Genomic DNA, 27,653 nt, shown 5'->3' on the forward strand with positions numbered 1-27,653 from the left:
TCTCTGCATGCAAAATATGAAGGATAGGAAAAGATGAGGCAAGCGATCCTAGATGTTTTAGAAGGCGGAGTAGAGGAAGGAAATCAAGAAGCACGACTCACCACTTCATCGGAAAGCCGGCGACGGAATCAGGCCAGCCGGTCGACTTGCGAAGGAGTGGAGTCGAGGAGATGTGCCGGACGAGAATCGGGCAGTCTTGCTCTCTTTGTGAGCGTGGAGGGGAAGAGAAGAACAGGCGGACGTCTTGCTCTAAAGGAGAATAGACGGCGACCAGCTTGCTCTCTTCCGGTGGCGGAGGGATGAGAGGAGGGAAGACGATGGGAACGTTAGGGCACAGGTACGGGAGAAATTATTACGCGCAGAGTAGCTTTTAGGAATAAAGCACACAGAGTTAAGTTACATTGAGTTATATGTATAGCAGTATTAGAAGGGCAAAGCCCTACACAGGTTTAGGATGGTTGATGGATGAGCAGAATTAGAATTTGGAATCCTCATTCTGATTTGAGTTTTCTTTACTAGGGCCTCGTTTCTTCACTGGGGCAAAGCAAGTGTGAGCCTGATGCCGGTGGGTGGCCTTGTTAGGTCCCGCCGAGAGATAAGTTACGCCGTCAAGGACTTCCTTTGATTCATAAAAACGAAGAGCCTCCCTAGTTGCTAGAACGACCATCCAAGAGGAGCAAGCCTGATGTACACAAAATTCATCATTATTCAATGATGACCTATATTCCTAATCCGAAGTCAAGAATGTTAAAATCATGAAGAGAGTTATTATCTTAACACAACTCACTTGGATCTATTAATTGTGAGCTTTAGTTACCAACTAAGAGGACTCGAGTTTGAAGCTTGTGTATGTGATGTGTGAGTGAGTTTAACTTTAACTAGTTCAAAAGTTAAAAAAAAAAAAAAAGTTTATCTTAAAATTCAATGAATTTGAGGGAGTAAGAAAAACATTTGTTCAATTTATGCCTTTTTAAGAAAGCTCAAGTTGAAATCTTTTATTTTAATCTAGGAAGAGTTTTAATTGAATCTTGAGATTAAATAGAGTTTAAATCATTAATAATCTCCACATCGGAACAATCCTAGGTAGTATTGAGGAACAAAATAGTAATGCCATAAGGAGAGAAGAGAGTAGGAATTATTGAGGGACCCTTAATAGACTGATATGCTTATGTAGATATGACTCTTAAAGTATCAATAGGCCCAACAATCATATCTAATGATACTATAGATGGGGGAATAGGAGGGATATTATATTTTCATTTAACAAAACAACAACTACTAGAGAAGATAGAGACTCAAAAGATGAGTCTGATGTAGTGATAGGGCTGTCAAAATCGAGTCACGAGTCGGGTTCGGGTCCAACCTGGAGTTGACCCAGCACTGTTTGACCGATCCGAACCGACCCTCTTCGGGTATGTTTTACTAATTTTTTTTATGTAATTCGATTTATTTTAACCTAAATCAAATTAATGTAAGATTTACTTCAATCAATTTAAAATAAATCAAGCTTAATTCAATTTGGGCAACATGGTTTATTATTTTTTAAAAATAGTCAATCTTTCAAAACCCTCCTAAATTAATTAAAAATGGATCTAACCGGTTTGATTTCGGGTTTACGGGTCAACATGAATCCGACCCAATTTTACAAACGGGTAGAAATCCCTAACCCAAACTCAGCAGGTTGACCTGAACCCAAAATTTTCGGGTTGGGTTCGGGTCGTGTCAAATATTGACATCGCAATGTAGTATCTTGAGTATAAGAACATTCTATGGGGATCAAGGTTGAGGGAGCATTTACCAACAAGGTATTTGGATCAATTTGATCATTACTACTTACCACACATAAATTTTGTGTGCCTATAACATAATCTCAAGAGCTATGCTAAATAATATGGCTCTCACAAGAGAATTTTCTTAATTCAAAATGAGCCTTGAAACAATCAATATAACCATGATGGAAAGTTTTGCAAGACAAATAAAGTAGGCAAATCTTCAAATTTAATTTTTTTTATCAATCACTATGTTAATAGTTGTTAATCATCTTTCCCTAATCAAAGGGGTTCAAATTTTAATTTCATCAAGAACATGAGCCATAAATGAATGGGATAATCTGGTGGTAGCATCATCAAATTATATTAGTTTACTAAGAAATGGCCCCAATGAGTATAGTGTAGATTGATTGATGTAGAAACATATGATGGAAAATAACTCATCACTATGGAATCAGAGGTAATGGAAGTGAAATTATTCTGTGTGGATGTCGAACGTCAACCGGAGACCAACTAGAATGCACCACGTCACCCCCTGCTGGATACCCGGCTAGGTACTGCTCGGTACAGCGGCTCGGTACCACTGACGTGACGAATTTTGGTTAGTCTTCGGATGATGAACTGCGTTCGGCATCCACACGGAATAATCTCTCATAATTAATGGAGACAGATAATATGGGGGAGGATAATAGAAAAGTCTTGAATGATATGCTTCCATGTATGTAGTTGAATAAACACGTGGCAATGATAAACAAACCAATGGAGAAATCAACTATTAGATATTTGACCGCCACCGCTGCACCGTGCGGGAACTCGAAAAATCAAACCGAAGCGGGTCGGGTCGGGTCGAGTTGACCCGAACCCGAAGCAGGTTGGGTGCGGGTCCAGAAAATCGACACGTTTGGGATTTAGGGTAATCATATAACTTGATGCTTCCATCCCCACTCGAAATTTATAATTATGATTTCCTATTGTACCTAAACCTATATCATATTATTATTATTATTATCATTAATTTCCCATTATGACCAACATTTTTTACATATAAAGGGATAGTGATCGAGAAATAGAGGTGAGCCTCTATGGTGTTAAGGAGATCATGTTAGCTTGTATGTTACTCTATTAATGCAAGTATAAAAAAGTATCATCTTCTTCCTTTTCCTATATGTTACTTAATTGTTTTGTTAATTAAACTTGTATATGCTCCAAAATTAAGAATCCTTATTAATATCCTTGCTTTTTTAATGCATGCTACTTGTGTTATCAGATCTCTTTTTGGTGCCATGTAGATGCTAACAAATCAGATAGTTGTAGAAAAGTGAAGAAAAAAGTAGAAAAAAAAAATCATACTAGAAGATAGGGGTGTCAATATGTGATCCGATTCAAAAACCGATCTCGAACTGGGTCGGGTTCGGATTAGGGATTTCGACCCGTTTGAAAACCGGGTCGGGTTTGGGTTGACCCGAAAATTTGAAATCAACTCGGTTTGACCCATTTTTAATTAATTTAGGAGGGTTTTAATGGATTTTTATGAAATAAGTAAATGATATTTCAAAAAATTATAAACATTGTTGCCCAAATTAAATTAATCTTGATTTATTTTAAATTAATTGAAGTAAATCTTACCTTAATTTGATTTAGATTTAAATAAATTGAATTAACTAAAAAAATTTAATAAAATATACCCGAATCGGGTCAGGTTCGGGTTGACCCGGACCCAAAGTGGGTCGGGTTCTGGTTCGAAAAACCTACCCGTTTGCAAAAATTGGTCGGGTTGAACAATGTCGGGTCAATTTCGAGTTGGACCTGAACCCGATCCGCGACCCTGTTTTGACAACCCTACTTGAAGAACACATAAATTAATGGAAGTTGTATATGCCAAAATAACCTATGTCCATTATAAGGGTAGTGGGATTGGCTTTCATTTAACAAATGAAGTATTATAGAGCTCTCTCTCTCTCTCTCTGTATCCAACTACTAAGGGTATAATGATTATGATTAAATGATGATGATGATGATGTAGGAGAAAAAATAGTGCAATATTGATAGTTATAGAGCTTTCATGTTTGCAGAATATAGCATAAATAAAACCTAGTGAGTCTAACCCTAAATGAGTTGAACACACTGCAACGAGACCATCATTGCAAAGCTTTGGAGCAATTTCTAGCCATATGAAGGGTTCTCTAAGAAATTTCCATGGTAATGGTGACAGATAAAATTAGGTTTCCTAGGTGTGAATGAGTCATTTGTTGATCAGAGGCAACATGACAAGCATAACTGATAGCTATTATAGTTGCTAGAACATGATGTTAGACCGGTCTAATTTGAATTAGGGGATTCAATTAAATAATGCTTTAGGAGGGAATTCAATTAACTATTGCTTTGGGAGGAAAAAAACTCAATTAAATATTACTTTGAGAGTGACTCAATTAAATATTGCTTAGAAAAAGAACAACTCAATTAAATATTATTTTGGGAGAAAATTTTTGAATTAAGGGCTAATTAGGGATTTTGTAATATTTTTTACTTTAAATAGTTTCTCTTGTAAGGGTTAGGATTTCATCTTGAATTTGGGCTAAATTTGAGATCTCTTAGGTTTAGGTTTCTTTTGGGCTCTAGTAGTGGAGAAATTATTGTGTACGCAATCCGAACGTGTTCGGATGTGCGTACACACTGTTTATTTTGTTGCGTATTTTTTGATACATTATTTTTTCTACATATTTTTTGCGTATTTTTTGTGTATTTAGTGAGTATTATTTATTTACTACTTAAAATACGTAAAAAAAATTATGTATCAAAAAATACGCAACAAAATAAGCAGTGTGTACGCAAATCCGAACACGTTCGGATTGAGTACACAATAATTTCTTCTAGTAGTGTCTAGAGATTTGGGAGAGAAATATCCTCCTCTCAAATAGAGGATCAATTGTATCTTGTTATTTTCTTCCGTCTATTTGATTCTTGCAATAAAATTCCTATTTTCTTTAATTTTTCGTAGGATTTGTTGATATTTCTCGCTATTTTCCCGAGATTGATAAGATCTACTTGAAACCTTCAAGTGATTTCTATCACATGATTACATATGGTCAAAAATCTCAAATAGGAGATGATTATTAAAGTTGGATACATCAAGACATATGTTTGGGATGACCAGTTGGATAAGGAGAATCGGTCGAGCCTTTATGGCTAAACGGAGACTAATCAATATGTGAGTTTGGGCGATTAAATATTAATAAATTGGTTAAAAAAACTCACCCGAAGTTTGGAGTATTGACTTTATCAATCCAAGATCTTCTAAATTATATGGTTATAGAACCTAACTGACCCTAATTGAGTCCAATGCAATCTTCATATAAATGACCATGATCTAGTGTGAATTGTAACACCCGAATGGATTGATTCAGCTGAATCGTTTCGTTATAGATCTCAGCAACCGAGCGGGCGAGAGCAGTATGAATTGGACGATCAAGCGAATGCGGGAACGGGCTAGGCGAGTGATCAAGGGAACGGGCGAGCCAACCGAGCAATGAAGTGCGATGGTAAGAAAAAATATGCAGCTCCTGATAATTATATTTCGCTTCATCCAGTGAAACCCGCAAATGAAAAAAGAGAAGTCGGGAGCAGTGAACGAAAGGAAGAAAAGGAATTTGGGAGAGGGAGAGAAAAATTGTGTGAAAGAGAAAAGTTGGAGGAGAATCTCTCCTTTGCAAGAGGAGGAAGAAGAAAGAGAAGTTCGTGAGTCTCCATTCAGAAGTAAGTGATTTAAAATTTTCTTCTTTCCTGTCCAATTTAGAAAATATATAAATATATAATTTTTAGTTTTAACTAAAATAATAGTATATAATTGTTTAATAGGAAGAAATCAAATTGATTAAAGTCTCAATTTAATGAGGAAACAAGAAAAATTAATCAAGTAATTAAATTTAATTTACAAATATTTAATTTCAATCATTTTAGATATTAAAAATAGATGATGCATTTGAAATGATAAATTACAAACATTCAATGTTACTTAAATGATATTGGATGCATTTGAAATTCTCTTTCAAATGCAAAATTCTTTATCATGTCATGGGCTAGGGACTCGACCTTGCAAGGTAGTCATCCAGCCAATAATAAAATCTGCAACTTGGTCGCCACTGAGTGAACTCTTCTAGTACAAAATCAGCAGAAAATATATAAATCCAAGACAAAGAAAACATTATTTTATTAAGGAAAAATTAGTGTCACAAATCTTTCTCTATAAAAAATGCTCTCGTCTGCTCCAAAATTCTCTTATTGTGAGCCACTGGCAAAAACTTAGCTCAAAGTATAGTGTGGTTTCAGGTGAAAATCCTCTCAAATCTACCTTCGCTGGAAGTTTATAGACCTAATACAGTAAGTATATATGGCAGCAAACATAAGGGTGAAGCCCAAAAGCACAAGAAGCATAATGTGCTTCTGGTCATCCCTGTAGCCAAAATGATGCATAACATAGTCTCTGATTGGTTGGTCGGACTGACCTGGAATCTTTATCAGGTCATCCATGTCACTGTATTGTGTCACAATAAGACCGTAAAATGTCCATGACACGGGACAGATCCGGTAGTACCACACCCACCATACGGGAAGTTCCTGCAGTTCCAAATTCACTAGTTAGAGACTTAGGCTTTGTTTGGGATGGCTTCTTTATTGCTTTCGAAAATGGATTTTTAGCACAAAATTTTCTAATTCAAAAAATTTTTATACTAAAAAGTTGTTTTAGAAAGCAGCAAGAAAGCTGTCCCAAACAAAACCTTAAGAGAACTTCTCTTCGATGAAAATTTAATTTTTATACTAAAAAGTTATTTTATTGCTTCTTGAAGCAGCTTTCTAGTACAAAAAATTTAATTTTTATACTAAAAAACTGCTTCAAGAAGCAGGAAAAAAGCTGTTCCAAACGAAGCCAAAATTTTTATTTCAAAGGTCCTCTATATTTCCTCTCGTTATATATGTAGTGAGGAACTAATTCACCAAAAAAAGAGATTACTTGGACAAAAAACGAATGCTATTTGTTCGGAAAATCATGTAGAAGTTCTTAGGATAAAGCAGTAAAATACTCACTGGCCCTGGGATGAAGAACCCGGAGAAAAGATTGAAAAGAAAAAAGATGAACGCAGACAAGATTCCAGCAACTTGTGAGTTGGGAGACACCGCCACTGATAACATCCCAAAGTATGTGAAGTAGATGAAGGTCAGAAAGGAGATAACAAAGAACCAAAGAAACTTCAATGTAGTCCATTGGAAGCTCATCATGGAGTAGATAATAATCACATAGTAAACTGTCTGGAAGATCACGTATGGTATTTCAACGATCACCTGCTCCCAACATGAAGAACACGTTCATTATTTTTCTTCATTATATGCATTCGGTAAAGTAAAAAAGATGTGATTCATACAATCAGCAGCATCGCAAAAACTATGTTTCATATGCACTGCCTAGACCGATATTTTTGAAGGGTGGTTATGATTCAATTAGGCTTTGTTTGGGACGGCTTTCTTAATGCTTCTTAAAACAGTTTTTTAGTATAAAAATTTTAAAAAAATTTATACTAAAAATTGTTTTAAGAAGCATTAAGAAAGTTGTCACAAACAAAGGCTTAGTTGCAAACCAAGGATTTGTTTTTGGAATCAAATCAAATCAACTTTACACTTAGAAACTGAAACTGAATTAACCACAGTTAAATCTTTTCTTTTAAGCATAACTTTATAACTAAATCATAAAATGAGAATAGATCAAGCAAGTACAAGGAATTTTCACATTAAAATGTAAAAAATAAAAACAAAATTAAACATAACATAATGAAGTGAATACACATGAATTGTCAAATTACAAGAGTTAAATCTGAACCAACTAAACCGGTAAGTTAAGGTTTAAATTTGAAATTCATGTGTACCCTATATATATATATATAACAACAATAACAACATCAAGCCTTTATCCCACTAGGTGAGGTCGGCTACACGAATCATTTTTCTCCATTATGCCCTATTAAGAGTCATATTCTTATTTAAATCTAATAAAGAAATATTATTTTTAATATTTTCTAACAAATTTTTTTTAGGTAGACCCTTAGCTTTCTTAATATAAGTCAAATCTAATACATCTACTCTCCTGATCGGGTCATCAGATGGCCAACGTTTTATGTGACCAAACCATCTAATACAACTCTCTAATCTTATCTACAACTTGAGCCACTCCAACCTTTCTACATATAGGCCGGTTTCATATTTGTGGGCTCCGAAAATTCCATTAAGATGCGCTTCCGGCCTCTCCGCGCCATCAATCTATTATTTTTTTTTTAGTGTTCGTGTGATGATGACGACGGCAGAGAGTTTTAACGAGCTTAAGTTCCGGTAGGTTTTATATAAGACACTACTCAAAGATTTCACCCTCATTTTGTGAGGACTTTTTTATCTGAGTTCTGGTTTCTATAGGCGTAAGCACCTATAGTTAATTACCCCTCCCGATAATAAGAGAGAACTTTCGATTAAGGCTAGTCGTTAAGGAGGTCGTATGGATTATAAATTCAGCGTATAATAGCAATAGTTTTAGGGTTTGAATTTTGAATTTGGATTTTGAAGTTTGAAATTTAGAGTTTATCACCATAAACTTAAAACTGGTGGTGGGGGGAATGAAGACAAGCCCGATCAAGATCCCATGGTTCCGTCGTCCCGGACTGTTATGTTCCCTGGTCTACTCAGTCAGAGGAGGTAATCGACCCAACTTGACAGAAGGAACCTTGTCAGCAGCCATGAGTTGCTTCGTCCAAGAATACCTTGTAGACCTAGGTTGGTGTTTGTCTAAAGGGATAGATCTGAACCCACCTTAGCTGACAGAGATTTTTATGCCCATCAAATATACCCTATGATCCATCGCTCAAGGGTTTAACGCCGTTAGAGAACATATGGGCTTTGGCCGTGATCGTAATATAATGATGTCATTTTGCAGCAAAATCACCCGATTAGAGGGCACGTGCCATGTCCCTGTTGGCAAGAGACTATTTAAGGATGAATCGTAGTGATACACCCGACATGCATTCGCTCTTTGTGAGCTAAGGATAATTTCAAATTTATCACCCCCGATAAACGGTTGCGGGAGGTGGATAGGTTTTAGTTTTAGGTTTTTAGGTGATATTTTTCATTTTAAGAACTTTTGAGTTGTATTGGATTTGAGATTTGGCTTTTCTGGTTGAGATTTTTGGTCAACACGGTCATCATCGGGGTGACTTCAAAGTCACTTGTATTATTTTGTACAATTTTGAGAGGCATTTTGTAATGCAAGTCGTGCCGACTCCAGTCCTTTCGAGTAGGATGAGACTTAAATATTTGACCAGCATAGCATTCTCGAATCGTTGGATTTGAGATTCAGATGTGACGATCGGAACACATGCAGGGTTTTGTTTAGTTTGAAAATAGAATGAGTATTTGGCTCTGCGCAGTATTCTTAGACATTTGTGTTTAGGAATTTACTGCTTTTGTCGGAGCACATGTAGGAGGTTTAGCACTTCAGTTTAAGGGATCATAGTTGATACATAAGAGGGGATTTTAAAATATTTAAATATGATCCATCTGCGCAAGTGATTTTGTTTAAAAAAATAGCTTGGGATTTCTTTTAAAGCCCTACGAACGTCTTCTGTCCGCTTGTCCACATGTTGCGGATCCGTTGATGTTAAAATTTCAGTAATATACATAAGAGATATTATTTAATTTCGTCTCCTTCAAGTTATCATTTGACACAATTCCTAAAGGAGGTTTGCTCAATAAATGCTAGGAGATTGTGTTCTTATTTGTGAGTGGGTTACATCATTAGTCATGAATTTCTTAATGCTACTTACATGCTAATTATGTGAACTATCAATCCCTCATTCCCGCTTATAAGTGAATGGTATCATGAACTTCTATCCTTAAACAGGCTAGTTTGTTTTATATGAGCTTCTTGTCCATGCCCATAGGATAATCATTATGGGCACTACGAATTGTCTTCTCTCATTTACAGGTGAGTTGTAGTGTGTTGTATTTTATCTTTGGGTTGAAGAAAATAGTTTGACACTCTAACAATCTTAGATCTTGATGAATTGAGCTCATTTTTTTTCTCAAGTAACATGCTCTATACGTTTAATTGAAGACTTGGAATTGGAAGTCACATATATAACTGAGAGGAGGACCATCCACTTGTAAAGATGTTTGTTGAACATGAGTTTTTGTTTCTTGTATTTTTTCCTTGTCAATTGTAGTTGGAGTCAAAGTCAATGCCCATACATTGAAACTCAATATACTACTTTTCCATTTCACTTATTCTTTGATCATCTATATGTGCGAATATTATATAGTTGAATGAGAATGTGTGTTTTGGAGATTAGTCCTTGGGACTCATAAAAGTGAATCTAACACAAGGAAAAGCATGCATGTGATTAAGACTTCTCACACTATCTTCCTTATTGTTGCCTTCCTTTGTGAACTACTATGAGAATCTCTTCACTTTACATATCAAGATTGTCTCCAAATGAGCTTTCATTGCAAATTCCTCTTCTCCTTCACATTACAACATTCATTATTGTCTTCACCTAGCAAGATATGGACCAAGCCCACCTTTTCCTTAACACAGCTTGGGTTCCTTTAATGCTTACTTTCAATAAGGGAATTAGACAATTCAACACATAATTATTTTTAAGAAGAGGATTGAAGGATAAAAGGGATTCTTCTATTAGTGCCCATTTGCATTTAATTTAGACCTTGTAATTTTGCAATTTATAATTTCATTTCAAACATTATATCATACTCATTGCATGTGTTCTAATTCAAGTTTTAATTTAGGTCTTTTGAGTTCAAATTGGGCCCTATTTCATTTAGTTTTAGGTTCTCTGCTTTTACTGGAAAACCCGGAAGCCTTCCGGCGTCCCCTCCCTGTGCCGAGAGGTAAGGAGTGGGGAGAAGAGGTAAGTTTTCGGAATCCCTTCTTTCTCTATGTGCATGTGGCTCCGAATGCGAGACGTTTCGCTCTTTTGTGTCGTGAGTTTGCATTTATTTGCGATTGTGGGGAAGTGGTTGTGACGTGGGGACGATGGTTGGATCGTGGGTTTGGTCCGAACGAAGGTTTTTAGGTCAACAGTATTCTATCTCTAAGAGAAAATCCACTCATCCACCTGAGCATCCTCATCTCTACAACACTTTACTTAATATTATGCTACTTTTAAATGGCCAACATTCTGCACATAAAGCATTGCAGGTCTCACCACCATCTTATAGAATTTTCCTTAAGTTTGAGGGGGTCTTTTCTATCACACAAAAAGCCTGATGCATTCCTCCATTTCAACGATCCAACTTGAATTCTACTAAGACTATCCCCATCTATTTCACCCTCACTCTGAACAATAGACCCAAGATATTTAAAACATGTACTCTTATTAATGACTTAATTGCCCAATGCCACAATCTCTCCACTAGATCTATTACTACTAAAATTTACACTCCATGTATTCAATTTTAGAAACAAAAACCATTAGACTCTACAGTTGACCTCCATAATTCAAGTTTACCTTCCACTCCCTCTCTAGTCTTATTAACAAAAAGAATATCATCAACAAAAGCATACACCAGGGTACATCCTCTTGTAAATGTCTAGTAAGAACACCCATAACTAAACAAAAAGATATGGGCTTAACGCTGATCCTTGATCTAATCCAACTAAAATAGGACAATACTTGGTTAAAGTGTCAAACCACCTTGTGTTTGATCACAAATGATAGCTCATGCATACATATCCTTAATGACTTGAATATACGCATTACTATCCTCTTTCTTTTCTAGAACTCTCCATAGCACTTCTCTTGGAACTTTATCATATGCTTCCTCTAAATCAATAAATATCATAAGTAGAACCTCCTTATTCTCTTTATACTTCACCATCAAACCTCTCAATAAATGTATAGCTTCCATAGTAGATCTATCCGGCATGAATACAAATTGATTTTGAGAAACATTAGTATTGAATCCAAATTGATTTTGAGAAACATTAGTATTACGTCGCTCAATAACTCTCTCTCTCTCTCTCATAATTTTAAAGAAATTTGTACACATTGCTACTAGATAAAATTAGTACGGGTTAATAAATATAAGTACCTGAGAGAGAGCATATGGCAGAGCTGAGTACAACCCAGCAGCCTTTTCACGGTAATATACAGTTCTCTCATTTGCAATAAGGGTTTGCACGGTGGAGCAGTTCCCAAACCCAAGAAAAAGAACCGCAAGGTACATTGCTCCAATGACAGAATTAAGATCAGTTGAGCTATCCCTGAAAAAAAAAAAAAAATAGAAACATTTGTTCGCTCCAAGAAGATTCAATCCACCAACTTTGAACTATAACATTCTATTTATGCGTTTATAAACCTGCGAAGTCCAATCTTCCAGAAAATGGAACCAAGCAGTATAGCAGCCACAAGAGTATAGCCAAGCCTTGAGAGATTGTACTCTGGGTTCCTCCAGTATATTGACCAATACTTCCATAGACAGATCTTGAATTGATCAAAGCTAGATTGAGCGTACTGTGTTGAGAAGTGAAGATCAAAAGTGCCGGGAAATGGTTTGCACAGTTCTTTTACCAAAGCCTTATTGCGCCTAATGAAGGCAATGCAGATAAAAGAATGTCAAACATATAGATAAAGTTAGTATTGCTGCAATTTTAGATTATGAATATGAAAATTAGAGTTTAAATTGACGAGTAGTTGTGGTTCTATTTAAAACACGATTTAATATGCTCTTTCACTTACTTGTGTAAAGCTGAGGATTTGTATATTTCTGCAAAATTAATTTCCAGTCTTGCTTCAGATGTTATAGAACTTTCTTCCAGCATCCATGCTGCTGGGTTGCGTCCATTCTTGATCTTGCGAACTCCGGGAACAGACTGTTGGTAACATACAAATATTTTATCTTATAAAGAGGGGCAATGCTATTCACACCTAAAAAGTCAACATATTTGCAACATAATTTCTCATGTAACATGTTATGAGAAAAGAACTAAAATGATCCATTGACTATTTATGAAAGATCAAAATTGTCCCCAACTATATTAAAGGACTATTTTGATCCTTCAACTCTTAAAAAATGAATTAAAATAGTCCCACCACGAGATTATTTTTGAGGGATCAAAATGATCCCTTAATATAATTGGGGACCATTTTGGTCCTTCATAAAGAGTCAAGGGACTATTTTGATCATTTTTCTAATATGTTACATATAAAAACAAATTATGTATGACAAATTAGTAAGTCAACATTGCACTTTTATATAGGAAAGAGACCTGGTTGAACGTATGTTGGCTTGATGCAGTTATTATGTAATCTTAATACTGAAGAACCCTTAAAGATGCTTTGCTAAATTAAGTTATAGCCACTCATGGTCTTATTGTGCATTTTTTTTTTATTTCAAAACTTCCATATGGGATTATTTGGTTGCTTTAAGTTAGAAAAAAACATTTTAAAAAATATTAATTTAATGGATTCCACCATTTGATTGGATATGCTAGGAAATCAATATGGATTATAAACTAGACAAACACCTTCAAATCCTTTCAAAGTGATAGATTCCTTTTCACACGTAACATGGATAAAAAATGGCATTATTAGTTTAAAAATATATTTTCTTTTTACAAACGAACAATCAGAGTGCAATGGTACTTAGTATTTTTTTTAATGACATTGACTTGTCAAATACAGTGCAGTAATTGTCTTAATATGTCAGAAAATAATCAATGGTCACGCTGTCAATTGTGAATATAGATATAAATAATTTAGGAAACCAACCTCAAAGTAGCCAATAAGCTTCTGGGAATCTGGGCCCAAAGGTCCAGAGTATATTAATTGACCCCCTCTCTTTAGTAGAAGTAGCTGCAAGTCAAAACCTCATGAGAACATATAATTAAACTTGAAATTGCATAGAAAGGTTATTTGATTTTCCCTTAATTACCTCATCAAAGGATTCAAATATGTCAATGCTCGGTTGATGGATGGTACAAACAACAGTTCTTCCTGTGTTGACAGTGTTTCTTACTGTTCTCATGACAATAGCAGCCGACCTTGCATCAAGGCCTGATGTTGGTTCATCCATGAATACTATTGATGGGTTAGCAACAAGCTCGACAGCTATTGTCAACCTCTTCCTTTGCTCTGTGGATAAACCAGTAACTCCTGGAATCCCTACCAATGCATCCTTGAGGACTTTGAGCTCAACTAGCTCCATCACTACGCCTACGAATCTCTAAAAAATAGATGAATCTCAATTTGATCAATTCTTCTATGTATGCAAAAAATATTGAAGTTTGTGGTCTGAATTTCATGTTGGTGACAATTAAAACAGTAATATTACATATTCTTAAATCATGTTTACCGTTATGCAGTTCTGTAATTTTCCATGGATGTTTCATAAACAAGTACCATTCATCTTATTTGATGATAATGTTTGACAATAAATTTCATTTAGTTAAATAAATGCATTAGTAGTGATATATGGTGAAAAGAATGGTATATCCATTTCTCCAATCAATAATATGGTTCTTGGGGAGAATAATCACTTAATCTTCTCCATTTATACCTGTATGATTGAATGTTTAATGATGATAGAGATTTCCAACGAGGTGACATTTTGGAGTAAATAAAAGCATACCCAGTGCATTAAGCTGCCCGCCAACATAGGGCCTCAAGAGGGGTTGATGTATGTAGCCTCAACCTAATATTACAGAGATATTGTTTTCGAGACTCTAATCTATGACTTTCAATTCAAAATGCAAGCCCTCTTTTGGATCCATAAGGATAAAAGGAGGAAAGAAGAGACGAGAAAAAAAAGTTGAGAGAAACTGAAAGAAAATTGAAATGAAGTGCTTCATTAGCCAGCTACTCATAGATTCCACTTGAAGCCTTTGGTGCTTGAAAATAATTACTTCAAGTCTCATGCTATGCCAAGTCTCCCTAGATTTTAAGAAAAAAAAAAAACTATTTCTAGCAGATTTCACTATAGAAAACCGTGTTTTACTGGCGGCATTTTCTGGTGGCAAATGCTCGTTTACCGGCGATTTTGTAAATTTCCAGCGGCTTTCCGACGACAAAATTTCTGCTGGTAAAACATGCGTAGGAAAAATATTTTCGGCGGTATTTTCTGGCCGCAAATATTTCCGACGGTTTTCCAGCAGAAAAAAACCGTCGAAAAATATCAAAAAATTAATTAAAAAATGAAGCTGCATGGCGGCCCAACCATCCGCCATGCCCACACTGCCCAACAAGAGGCCTGCCCGTGCTGCCCGCCCAGCCTGCCTTGCCCGCCTAGCCCGCCTTACCTGCTAGAGCTTCCGCCTTACTTGACTATTAAAAATAAACTAAAAAGTATTAATTAATTAAATTATGAAAATATGAATTTTAAAAAATTAGTACAAGCCGTCGAAAAACCGTCAGAAATTCTTATGAAAAATTAGGCCACCGAAAAGCCGGAAAATAGTCCGGCGGCAAGCCACCGAAAAAACCCGCCAGTAATTGGCGATTTTTCTGTAGTGTTTTGGCATTTTCCGAACAATAGAAAAAAAAGTTCATAATTTTCCTGCCATTATGAGTGTTGGTTAACATTGAATTCAGCTAGTTTAGCATACCTTATGTTAGGACAAAAAGGTCAAAATAGTCCATGGACTATTTATATGAGGCCATTTAATCTCAAATCGTAAATTTGTTCAATTTAGTCCCTGACTTTTTAAATATGATCTAAAATAGTCCCCTGTTGATTTAATTTGGATTGGGGAGTCAATGGGCTATTTTGGATTAAATTTGAAGAATTAAATGACTAAATTTAACATATAAGATAGTCTGAATATAAACTGCCTCCCATAAATAGTGCAGTGCCTATTTTAATATTTTTCTCATGTCAGTGTAGGTTGCAAACAAGTTTAGCCTGCCTCTTGCTAGTGAAGGCTGCAAACGATACATACTTTTATCTTGACAAAAAAGTTGTCATGAGTTACAAAAATACAAAGCTATAGTGAATGACTTGAGGATATTATTTGGTGGTGTTTTCAAGTTATAAGATATAGTTACTATTATTTAACATTTTCATTTACATTGTTTGATATTATGAATTCCAAATTATTTAAGATTAACAAGATGATTAAAAATACTGTTGCTTAGAATATGGCTTCTAACAAAAGAGACTGCCATATAAATAAAACTTAATGGTTTATAGCCACATAAAATGAAATAACTTGCATATTTCTATGTACTGCCCAAATACATTTTGTTTATCTTTGAAATTGAAAATAAATAAAAACAGAACAATGCGAAATCACAATAGAAACAAAACCAAAATAAAATGATACCAAAACTGGCCTTTGAAGTTCTTTCTTGTCGCCATTTTGTGTTGGTTGAAACCCATGTGAATAAAATATTAATCTTGAATTTTTTTCATTAACTTAAGGTACTGAAACTAATGAAAAATAATATTCTAAACTATAATGATCTTCTAAATGAAATCAACACACACACCAACAGTACTGCAAAAAAGGTTGATATATTAAAGAATTTCAACTTACAAGTTTATCTTCTTCGCTGACTTCCTTGGGAAGGCGAAGAAATGCAGAGAAGATTAGTGACTCTTCAACAGTAAGCTGAGGAGAGTGAACATCAAATTGCTCGCAGTAACCTGAAATCCTTGCAAATGTTGATTGCTTCTTGGGGTAGCCAGAAATTCTAATATCTCCCTCAATATGGCCTGCAGTCTTTCTACCAGCCAATACATCCAGAAGTGTTGTCTTTCCTGCTCCACTCTCACCCATGAGAGCTGTGAGGATTCCTGGTCGAAAAACCCCTGTAACGCCCCTCAATAACTGTAATCTATCTTCAGTGACCCCCTGCTTTTTAATTTCCTAAAAAAGTAAACGGTTTCATCAATCTCATTGCTACTGCCACTGAAATAGTAAACAGTAACTTTCTCCTTTCAATTTGTTTCATAAGCAAGGAAGAGGCGCTCACAGGAGGTATGTTGACATAGTAGTTCACTTCTTTAAAAGACATGGCAAGGGGTGTAAAAGGAAGAGCCATTCCACCAATAGATCCAGATTTGCTTGCTTTGTTTTTATATGTTTCACAACTACGCCAATCTGGTGAAGCAATGCTACTGTCAGTACTCCAACTTTGTTCCTTCATCTCTACTGTAAATGAAATAATGTGAAGAGTATCACAGAGGATTCTGAGCTAATTGAAAAAATATATATATAAGATAGTGAGAGTTGACGTTTACACATATTTCCATTGTCAACAGCAACATGTTTTTGATCTTTCACCTCCACTTCTGGTTCTTCTGACAGCAGTGGATTTGGCTTGCTCAGAGCTGTCACAATGAAATTAAGCAAAGATGGTCATTCTCATATAAGCCTTGTTGGTATTTGATGCTCTCGACGACTTACGATTTAGATACTGGAGGGATAGTGTGAAGAGGATGTTGAAGAGGATGGCATAACCTAAAAGAACACCAGCTGATTTCCAATACCAGCTCTTATCCGTGAAGGCATTCATATTCTCTAGGACTGCCAACCCTAATCTCCTGCCATCCGGTGCCTGCCAGATCAGGTTGAATCTATGTAACAGATGCTATCATGAAAATCTGAAGATTTTTATTTGTGTGCTGCATCAAATATATAAATTTACAATTGTATCATTCTAATTTTAATTTTATTGGTAGATTATTCTTCAACTCTAACTAAAATGCCCACTCGATCTAGCTGATGCTAGCCTTAAAAGTTGTTAAATATTTAAAATTATCAAAAAGTTCACCATGATTATGAAAATAATTCTCTATTATTGTTTGATGGACCGCATTTTTTTTTTGACAATTTGGCATCTTTTTGAAACCCCAACGCCTGTCTTGGGTTAGCAACTTTTGCAATGTATTGGCATACTATCAGGGAAGACTACCTAGTGGTAACTGGTCCTCCAATCCTCCACAAGCCTTGTGCAAGGACTAGTTAACTAATGCTTGTTGTTAATGAATGTTTACTGGTGGCATAATAGTAAAAATATATAGATTAAGGTTTTTTATCAAGAAATTCATATATTTAGGGATGAACAATAGTGAAAATCCCAAAACATTAATTTTGTACGGAATGGATTTTTATTTTTCCTCCCTCAACACACCAAATGTGCAGAAGAAGTTAATCTCATATGATTTTGCAAATGGTGAGGACATTGTCATGGTAGCTTTGCATAAACAACAAGCTTAAATGAAGAAGAATGTAATTTTAGATTAATACTTACAAATTTGTCCATCCACCTAGGAGAAAGCATCTCATTGATTGCGATAGCATTAAATGCATAGGTTAGCGGTGAAATCCAATAACCCAAGCGACACCATTTTGGCATCAAAGCTGCCATGAAAATCTCAAGATTGTTTATATATAGAAAATAATAGAAACATGGTAGAAAAAAAAATAAATATAACAAACATAGAGACTGGTGAGTCGACTAATTGTTTTACTGCGATCATTTTATCTTCATAAAATTTCTTAGCATTATTAGATGTAATAGTCGTATTAATACTGCGAATAGACTTTGACCAGACCTTTGGCTTAAAATGAAAATAGTTGAGTAAAAGGATGCATGGAAAGCAAAAAAGTTGTATTTATCGACTGCAAAGTGGTTTTAATGTTGAGTTGAACTAAACTCTCAAGCTTCCTCTATTAAAACAGTTTTTTCTGTAACTGAACATGTATCCTGCTATCAATTAAGTAAATATTTGGGATAAATTTTTATTCTTAAAAAAAAATAATCCTATATTTGGGGACTACCTTGTTTCAACAAAAGTATTTTTGTGGTTAGAACTACCTTCCTGGACTGAGTTCCCGACGTTTGGAAAAAAAAATTATATGAGTGAGTTCTAGCTAGTAATGAAACTCACCTTCAGAAAGATAACTAGATAAGAGTGATTTCCAATTATGAGAGCCTAAGACCTTCAATTTTAATTTTTATACATAATTATGATAAATAATATAAAGTTAATGTAGCTTCGGTGACATTATCAGTTTTACTGCAATAATAGTAGAATCAGGTAAAATAAATAAAACAATGGATAGAAAAAATATCATTACCACCAAAATAAATATAAGAACAAACTCGTTCATGCAAAACAAATTGAATTCAGTCCTTCAAAAAACTTATTTTCAAAAACTTAGCTCCGACCACTTTCAAACACCTTCCAGGAGCTTTAAACGGTGTAATTGCTTTGCTTTAAACCAAAAACAGATCCCATAAACATTAGTAAGCCATGCAATCATATCTTCAGTTTAAAGTGCAGGGAAAATGACTTCAAGCAACAAAAATGCTTCATGTTCCCCATTTAAAACATTTAACGATAAACTTCTACTGTATTAGGTTTGAGAGGGGAAAGTGAGAACCTTTAGGTATAGCAAAGCCAGCAAGAGACATCAAAAGGAGTGAAAAGATGCATCCATATGTATTGGCAGTAGTCATATGTCTGGTAATTCCTGCTACCAGTCTTAATAAGCCTGCTGCCATTTGCTGAATTATGAAGAAGATGAGGAGCTGTTTAAAGAAGCTGCAGGGGAAAAATAGAATGGTTTCATTAGTAAATATATGGGAACCACTTAAACACAATAAAAAATTTATATTAAACAAATTTTATACAAGTTGAAGAGAAGTTTAGCAAGGCTTAATTTTGATCGAGAATAAATGTATCTTTTTGGCAAAACAAGGATGTAACTGTACTTAAATTGTATGCCAAGTTTCAAATAGTTTGGCAAGAATTATTTTGAAAATCTCATTAATGATAAGAAATTAATCACATCCTTGTGGCACACAACTCTTTTGAACAATAATGTGATTTACATGATAATTAAGTTTTCAAAGTACTTGTTATTGAAAAGTGTTTAGGAAAATGAAGTTTTAGGTTTAGTCCAACTTGGGATAACTGAAAACTATTTTGGAGTAGAAATACTAAGTGATTGGCCCTCTTTCATAGACTTCAACTTTTGGGTTGAATATGAGTTTGAAGACTATAGTGTATCAAGCCTAACGATGGCCTTCCTTTGATTTTCATACTCCTTGAAAAATGAAATCAAATCCTGTTTAGTTAAAAACAAGTGATTTATGTGATTTGTGGCTTATGTGGGTCTTTGGTTTAATCTAACAGTGTTCTTAAAAGTGCACTTTGATGCACGCATTTGAAGCAAAGCGATACGACGTTATGTGAGGCCGCTACGCTTCCATTTCAACGACTCGTTAGTTGCGGAGCACACATCATGTGAGAAGAACAAGTAACAGATGCTCACATGCGGTTGCAATTTGGTTCAGTAGAATCAAAGTTTATTAAATAAAAGCAAGGGAGAACATTAGAGTAAAATTGTGTAGCAGCCATCGCACACAAGTCGTAACTCGATGCAAAAACGACATTAGCCTATTCTCACACACTTGTGATTAGTTTCATCAACCTCACCTACGGAATTAACTTTATCCCCATCAAAGACGCTCGTTTTCATCATCGCTTCCATCTCCGTCTCTATCATAAGTGTCAGTGTTGTTCTCCTTCCCACACATACGCTTCCTTACCATTTCATGCAGACATCTCTTTCACACAAAGAAAATTTTAAATATATTTTTGTTTATTTTTTTATAAAACAAGAACCACACATGTTATCTAATAATGTTTTTTAAGCCTTATTTTCATTTATGAAAAATATACCATAATATTATTATTATATAATGTTTTATTATGTTTGATATATCATCAAAAAATTATCATAATTAGGCACCAATCTCGAGATAAATTTGAATTAAGAACTTCAAAATTTGATGTAACAAAAATTTATAGGAAGCTAAGGTTGCAAACAAAGATGACATAAACATAAGCACTCCTTACAACTTCAAATAAAAGGACATAAAAAGCACCATATGACTAATCGATGCTTTGAGAAGAAAGATACAATGGGAGGGTTACTTGTGGAGAGAAGAAATAGATTAGAAGAAACCGAGATGAATTCATAAGAGAGAAGGAAAAGAAGTTAGCTCGCAAGCTAACACAAACCCGTAGGTTTCATGCTCCAAAAATCATCACCTATTTTGCTTCTAAATAAACACATAACAGTCCTATAAATAGAAAAGAAAAGAGGCCAAAAGCCATGCTCAACCGCCCACCACAGCCAACCAAAAGGAGAGAAAAAAGAAGCAATAAATGGACGTTTGGACCCTCACCCGAACAACCACAACAAGGGAACTGGTACAACCAGGGAGCGGGAACCAAACAATCAAGCAAAGGGAACCGGGAAAGCAGGGAATAGAAACCGAACAACCCAACAAGAGAAATCAGGAAAGCAGGGAGCAAGAGCAAAAACCGAAAAACCAAGGTCGAGAGAATCTGGAAAGCCATGAACCCAGCAGCCATATGCTTACAAAACAGCCCCCAATCAGTCACCAAACACCAAACAACCAAAGGAAAATGGGCCAAGCCCATTTAGCCAACTTCAACCCATAATTAAATGGCCAAATATGCAAGCCTTGCTTGCATCAAATCTTCCCCGGTTGAAAAATCTCATCTCCTGATGAGATGACTTTAGAACTTTCATGACGTGTTGAAGGAGCCACATCTAACTCTTGTATTAAGGCCGCATATTTTCTCTGAATCATTTCTCTTTCTTGCTTAAACTAAGCTTGTAGAAGTTTCTTTCTCTTCTTGTATTTTTCTATACACAAGTACATTTTATGTTGAATTTTGTACAACTCGTTCTGGATGGGAATGATAGAGCTTCCTTGGGATGGGACCCATTTGTTTGTTGGTATTGAGACTTCAAGATCACTTGGTTGATTTTCACCAACTTCAAATTCAACTTCTTGATTCGGATCCACCATTTGTTGATGAGGGTCCATAATATTTTTAATTTTTTTTAAATAGAAAGGAAGACACAAAACCTAAGCGCTGATACCAATTTGATGCAACAAAAATTTATAGGAAGCTAAGGTTGCAAACAAGGATGACGTCTCCCTTTCGAAATGACATAAACATACACAAGTATAACAAAACAAATACAATTATATCCCACAATAGCTTAAACAAACACAAGCACTCCTTACAACTTCAAATAAAAGGACATAACAGCACCATACGACTAATCAACGCTTTGAGAAGAAAGATACAATGGGAGGGTTACTTGTGGAGAGAAGAAAAATATTAAAAGAAACTAAGACAAATTCATAAGAGAGAGGGAAATGAAGTTAGCTCGCAAGCTAACCAAACCCAAAGGTTTCATGCTCCAAAAATCATCACCTATATTGCTTCTAAATAACCACAAAACAGTCTTATAAATAGAAAAGAAAAAGAGGCCAAAAGCCATGCTCATCCGCGCACCACAGCCAACCAAAAGGAGAGAAAAAATAAGCAATAAATGCAAGTTTGGACCCTCACCCGAACAACCACAGCAAGGGAACCGGGACAGCCAGGGAGCGGAAACCAAAGCAAAAATAACAGCTTTTAGGGGGAAACTGAAATACCACACATCAGCCAATGCGGGGGAAACTGAAGCATCAAAATAGCATTTAATAAGCAGGGAATTCGAAGCATCACATATAAACCGAAGGAGCAGCCGCATAGGGAAGGGGGTAACCTGAAATCTTGTCTATATCAATTCTCACCTGGCGGAAGAATTTCATCTCCTGATGAAAAGATTTTGAACTTACAAGGTGCGCAGACTGAGTCAAATCCAACTTTTGTGCAAGAGCCACATGCCTTCCTTGAATAGTTTCTTTTCCCTGAATAAATTAGGCTTGAAGTTGACTCTTTCTCTTCTCATGTCTTTCAGCGCACAAAATTATTTTTTCTTGAAATTTGTAAAGCACGTTCTGGAGTGGATCAGTAGAGTTTCCTTGGGATGGGACCCATTCGCTTGTTGGAATTTGGACTTCAAGATTACTTGGTTGATCATGACTTTCCATTTTTTTTAGAAGAAAGGAAGACTAGAATAACAACCAAGGGCTCTGATACCAAATTGATGTAACAAAAATTTATAGGAAGCTAAGGTTAAAAACAAAGATGATGTCTCCCTTTTGAAATGACATAAACATACACAAATAGAACAAAACAAATACAATTATATCCAACAATAGCTTAAACAAACACAAGCACTCCTTACAACTTCAAATAAAAGAACATAACACCACCATACGACTAATCAACACTTAGAGAAGAAAGATACAATGGGAGGGTTACTTGTGGAGAGAAGAAATGGATTAGAAGAAACCGAGACAAATTCATAAGAGAGAGGGAAAAGAAGTTAGCTCGCAAGCTAACACAAACCCGCAGGTTTCATGCTCCAAAAATCATCACCTATATTACTTCTAAATAACCACAAAACAGTCCTATAAATAGAAAAGAAAAGAGGCCAAAAGCCATGCTCAGCCACCCACCACAACTAACCAAAAGGCGAGAAAAAAGAAGCAATAAATGCACGTTTGGACCCTCACCCAAACAGCCACAACAAGGGAACAAGGACAGCCAGGGAGCGGGAACCAAATAGCCAAGCAAAGGGAATCGAGAAAGTAGGGACAGAAACCAAACATCCCAATAAAAGAAACCGGGAAAGCAGGGAACAAGAGCAGAAACCGAAAAACTAAGGCCAGGGGAACCGCGAAAGCCATGAACCTAGCAACGATATGCTTACAAAACAGCCCCCAATCACCCACCAAACACCAAACAGCCAAAGGAAAATGGGCCAAGCCCATTTAGCAAACTTCAGCCCATAATTAAATGCCCAAATATGCAAGCCTTGCTTGCATCAAAAATTAAATTCAGGCCCATCTGAACTCTGATTTCACCAAACATATAGTTGAACTGGACATCTCAAAAAGACGAACACAACGAGACTAATTCGACTCAATCCGAGCCGAAATGGATCCCAATCGAGGACCCGAAGAGTATTTGGAAGATTCAAACAAAATATTAGATGACCGAATGATCACCAAATGTGACATGCTTATAGTCTTATCGAGCGGCTCGACGAGACGAATCCAATGAGTTCAAGTTTGTTGAATTTTGACATCATTAAGATACTAAAATACATAATAAACGGTCTATGAGCAAGGGAGTTAATATCAATCGTCCATTGGAAACACCCACAACTTGCCCTTGATCTTCTCCCTATTTACTAGCTATGTTATTCCTAAAAAATTATAACCAGCCCCTCATTCTTCACATGAAGGGGGATGAAGTAAGGAGGGAGGGAGGGGAGAGGAAGAGAAGAAAGGAAGAGAAATCTGAGATCTCTCTTGCCACCAAGTTGCTCCTCGACCACTATCCGGTCACAGACTGCCGTCGGACTTCCACAGGACTTCTGCTCGGCCACCAACTTTCGTTGGACTTACGTATGGCCACCGATTGTCACCGGACCTCTACCCGGCCACTGGCCGTCATCGGATTTTCGTCCGACCACCGATCATTGAAGGACTTCTACCTGGACACCATTATCACCTGACTAAGGTCTTTTCAACCTATGTCACCCACCGACTATGGTCCTTCTGACCACCGTCACCCGACTACGACCTTTCTGACCTTCGTCACCCGTCGACTACAATCCTTCTGACCACCATCGCCTGACTACTGTCTTTCCGACCTCCGTCGCCTAACTATGGTCCTTTCAACCACCATCGCCAGACTATGATCTTTTCAACCTCCGTCACCTGACTATAGTCCTTCCAACCACCGTCACCTGACTATAGTCCTTCTAACCTGCATGGCTTGTCGACTATGGTCCTGCGGGCCAAACAAATACATCAACAATTAATTCTTTGAACTCCTACCATGTAATGCACTTTATATGATGTATATTTGCTACATCGAGCCAAGGCCTTCCCCCCAAGGAAGGGCTTCATTTGTAATCAACTGCAAACACTAGTGTATTCATTTAAATTGGGCAAGACCCCGTGGTTTTTTTCCCCTTTTCAGAGGTTTCCACGTAAAAACTTTGGCGTCCCTTATGAATGCTACACCCTTATCTTTCATATGTTTGTGTTGAATCTTCGTATAAAGCTATGATGCTAAAATTTATATTTCTTTATTGCAGTGAATATTCCAGGACACAACTGTTTGGCGCCGTATGTGGGAACGTCGTTCCTAACTAGGGGGAACTTTTGCTCCAATCTTGAAAGACTGTTCATGTCAATATCCTGACATCAATCATTGTTGCATCAATTTCATTGAATCAGATGTGGACTAGAGGCCAACCTTGACTGCAACCGTGGCCAAGAAAATTCCTCCAATGCTTTCAACATCCAAGACAATATCTAGAGAAACTATTTTTCACAAAACATCTAACAAATGCAATGATGCTTTCAATAAATTACAAGCTTTATACATGTAAGTTCTTAGCAGGTTAAATTTCACTTAAATCTTTTGAATTTTCATAAGTATTGAATTTTTAAATTTTCATGAGATTTAAGCCCATAGTGATGAACTTTAAAATTTGGTGATATTTTGAAATCATATAGTCCATTTCGATTAAGATTTTCTGTCAATGCAATCATCATCGAAGTAACATTAAAGTCACTTAAGGTGTTTATACTTGCAATTATTAAAATTTGATTTTTTTAATGGACCCTCCGATTGATATTTTCTTTCAACACAGTCATCATCAGGGATTTTAAATGCTTTAACTCTAGTATTTTCGACCTTACCAACACTACTAACAAGCAAAGGATTGGGTCTAGTTTGTGCCTATTATTCTGACCCGCGCAACAATCCTAGACTTTAAGTTTAATTAGTTTGAAGTATTTAGTCGGAGCACATGCAAAAAATTTTAATTTGAAAAGAGTCTTTAATTTTACTTGTTTTTAACCCTGCACAACATTCTTATACTTAGTTTATCACATTTAGCATGTTTGTCGAAGTACATACGAGAAATTTTAACTTTTAAATTCAAATAATTTCTCCTCTCTTCATCTTACTATGCTCGATTGATTAAGAAATTGCGCTATCTGGTTTGACACTAATCAAGCCCTTAAAGAATTTTCTAGGCTTAGATATCAAATCTAGTCAATAGATTGAAAACACTAATACAAGAGATATGTGAGATTTCTAGAGGTTATAGAGATAGGAAGACTGGAGAAATATTTGGTACAAAAAAGTGAGAAATCCATGGTTTTTAAATACCATAGGGCATAGAGTTTAGATGTGTGGCAACCTCTATTGGTGTTTCTGGTATTGAAAATTTCATGTATGGTGTATTTTTTTCTCTTGTGGGTGGATTCATATGGATACATTTTAAATTGTTGTTTGTTGCCAGGTAAATTAAGTGAATTTCTACATGAAAGAAAATTATATCAACAAAAAATATGATTTAGGGACAAGAGCACTATGAACTATATTGCTGACAATCAATTATCAGCTAACCAAAAAAAAATCAAATATCATTCATACAAACAAGTTTCTAAATATTTCATGAAGTTAAGATATTGGCTAGTATTCTCAAGATCTACAAACTATGCAATGATAAGTTGAAGGAGGCAAAATGAACTAAACAATATCTCCTATATATAACAACTAAAACCTAACTCGCATTTACGTCATTGGATCCACAACACTTGTACAAGCGGACAAAAGACGTTTCTTAAATTTCAAATAAAATCTTGCGCACTTTCTAATGGCAATCACTTGCACAAAAAATATATTTAAATATTTTAAAATGCCCCTATTATGTATTCAAACATAATTCCTTAAACTTAAATTAAATGTATTTGAAATATTTTTAGGTGTTTGGTTTGCTATAAAGTAATTTCAAGTTATTACTTTTTAGTTTTTCGAGGCTGCCAGGTCATCTGGTTGGGTTGAGCTTGCAATTGCATGGCTAGAGGGATGAAGCATAAGACGCCATCAACAATGTACTTGCAGAACAACTTGTCGATCTCTGTGAAGGCACCAATGCCTTTTTTTAGATGGAACAAATCCACAACAACATAACATTATCAAACGAATCCTAACTACTGTACACAATAAGAACAACCAACAACTCCAAGTAGTACTTAATTCCTGAATAAAACTAAGAAAAATAGTTGAGAGTTTATTGAATAAGGAGAATGGTTTACCTACTAAACTCTGGAGCAAATCCTACCATGTAATAAGTCACAAAGACCCAAACAGCAGACTCTATAATAGATATGGGAATCTTTATGATGCAATTTGGAACGGTGAAGACCCAGGTTGGATAGAAGAGGAGATCCCTTTGCTTGTAGAACACAGGAAGCCTCATGATAGCTAGTGCTTGCTCTGCAAAACCATTGAACAAGTTAACAAGCAAACCATAAAGTATTGCTCCAATATAAACAGATCCATCAGCTTCTGTTGCTGTATGCATTTTTGTCCTCAGAAAGACAGTCGAATAAATCAATGAAAGAATGACAAGCTGCAGAAAATTTGTAACAAGTTGAGGTATTAGTGAGTTATATTATAATCAAAAGAGAACATCTGAGTTAATTTTTGCACCTGTGTTGACTTGAAGATATAAACAAAGGAGTTCCTTTTGATAAGAAGCCACTCCTTCGCAAAGGAAGCTTTGAGGAGATCCTTCAAAGGAACAGAGCACTTGGTGAACACCAAAGCTGCTCTATGGCTCTTCCTCTTGTCAAAAGGAACTGAAAGCTTGCTTTGCAGATCTCTGCCAATGTAGAATTTTTTGAAGTGTCTAACAAACTCAGCTGCAGATATGAATTTATATGTTTTGCTTTTATCAGCCCAATATTGTTCCTGATCCTTTCTTGAGGTAACCTAAAAAGAAATTTTTTTAACACAAAGATTATTATGCTTTTCTCATTTCTGATTGAGAGTTGTTCTATGCACAAAAACAAG

At 35.8% G+C, this 27,653-nt stretch overlaps 1 protein-coding gene across 1 annotated transcript in view; it reads right to left on the minus strand.

The window, feature by feature from the left end:
* Positions 1-5,955: 5,955 nt before the first annotated feature.
* LOC110097863 (ABC transporter G family member 42) overlaps positions 5,956-27,653 on the minus strand; it is a 28,868-nt gene continuing 7,170 nt past the window's right edge. Inside the window, exons 9-23 of the mRNA XM_020824484.2 lie at positions 27,291-27,572; positions 26,894-27,210; positions 19,207-19,367; positions 18,071-18,180; positions 17,224-17,374; positions 17,058-17,147; positions 16,790-16,968; positions 16,351-16,683; positions 13,752-14,042; positions 13,589-13,672; positions 12,557-12,690; positions 12,177-12,404; positions 11,910-12,081; positions 6,852-7,106; positions 5,956-6,383 (exon numbers count right to left, since the gene is read on the minus strand). Of these exons, the coding sequence (XP_020680143.1) occupies positions 6,114-6,383; positions 6,852-7,106; positions 11,910-12,081; positions 12,177-12,404; positions 12,557-12,690; positions 13,589-13,672; positions 13,752-14,042; positions 16,351-16,683; positions 16,790-16,968; positions 17,058-17,147; positions 17,224-17,374; positions 18,071-18,180; positions 19,207-19,367; positions 26,894-27,210; positions 27,291-27,572 (3,057 nt within the window). The 3' untranslated portion in view covers positions 5,956-6,113. The remainder of the gene's footprint in view (positions 6,384-6,851; positions 7,107-11,909; positions 12,082-12,176; positions 12,405-12,556; positions 12,691-13,588; positions 13,673-13,751; positions 14,043-16,350; positions 16,684-16,789; positions 16,969-17,057; positions 17,148-17,223; positions 17,375-18,070; positions 18,181-19,206; positions 19,368-26,893; positions 27,211-27,290; positions 27,573-27,653) is intronic.

This window comes from Dendrobium catenatum, unplaced genomic scaffold (assembly GCF_001605985.2).
Source record: "Dendrobium catenatum unplaced genomic scaffold, ASM160598v2 fragScaff_scaffold_574, whole genome shotgun sequence".
In the NCBI taxonomy this organism is placed as follows: domain Eukaryota; kingdom Viridiplantae; phylum Streptophyta; class Magnoliopsida; order Asparagales; family Orchidaceae; genus Dendrobium; species Dendrobium catenatum.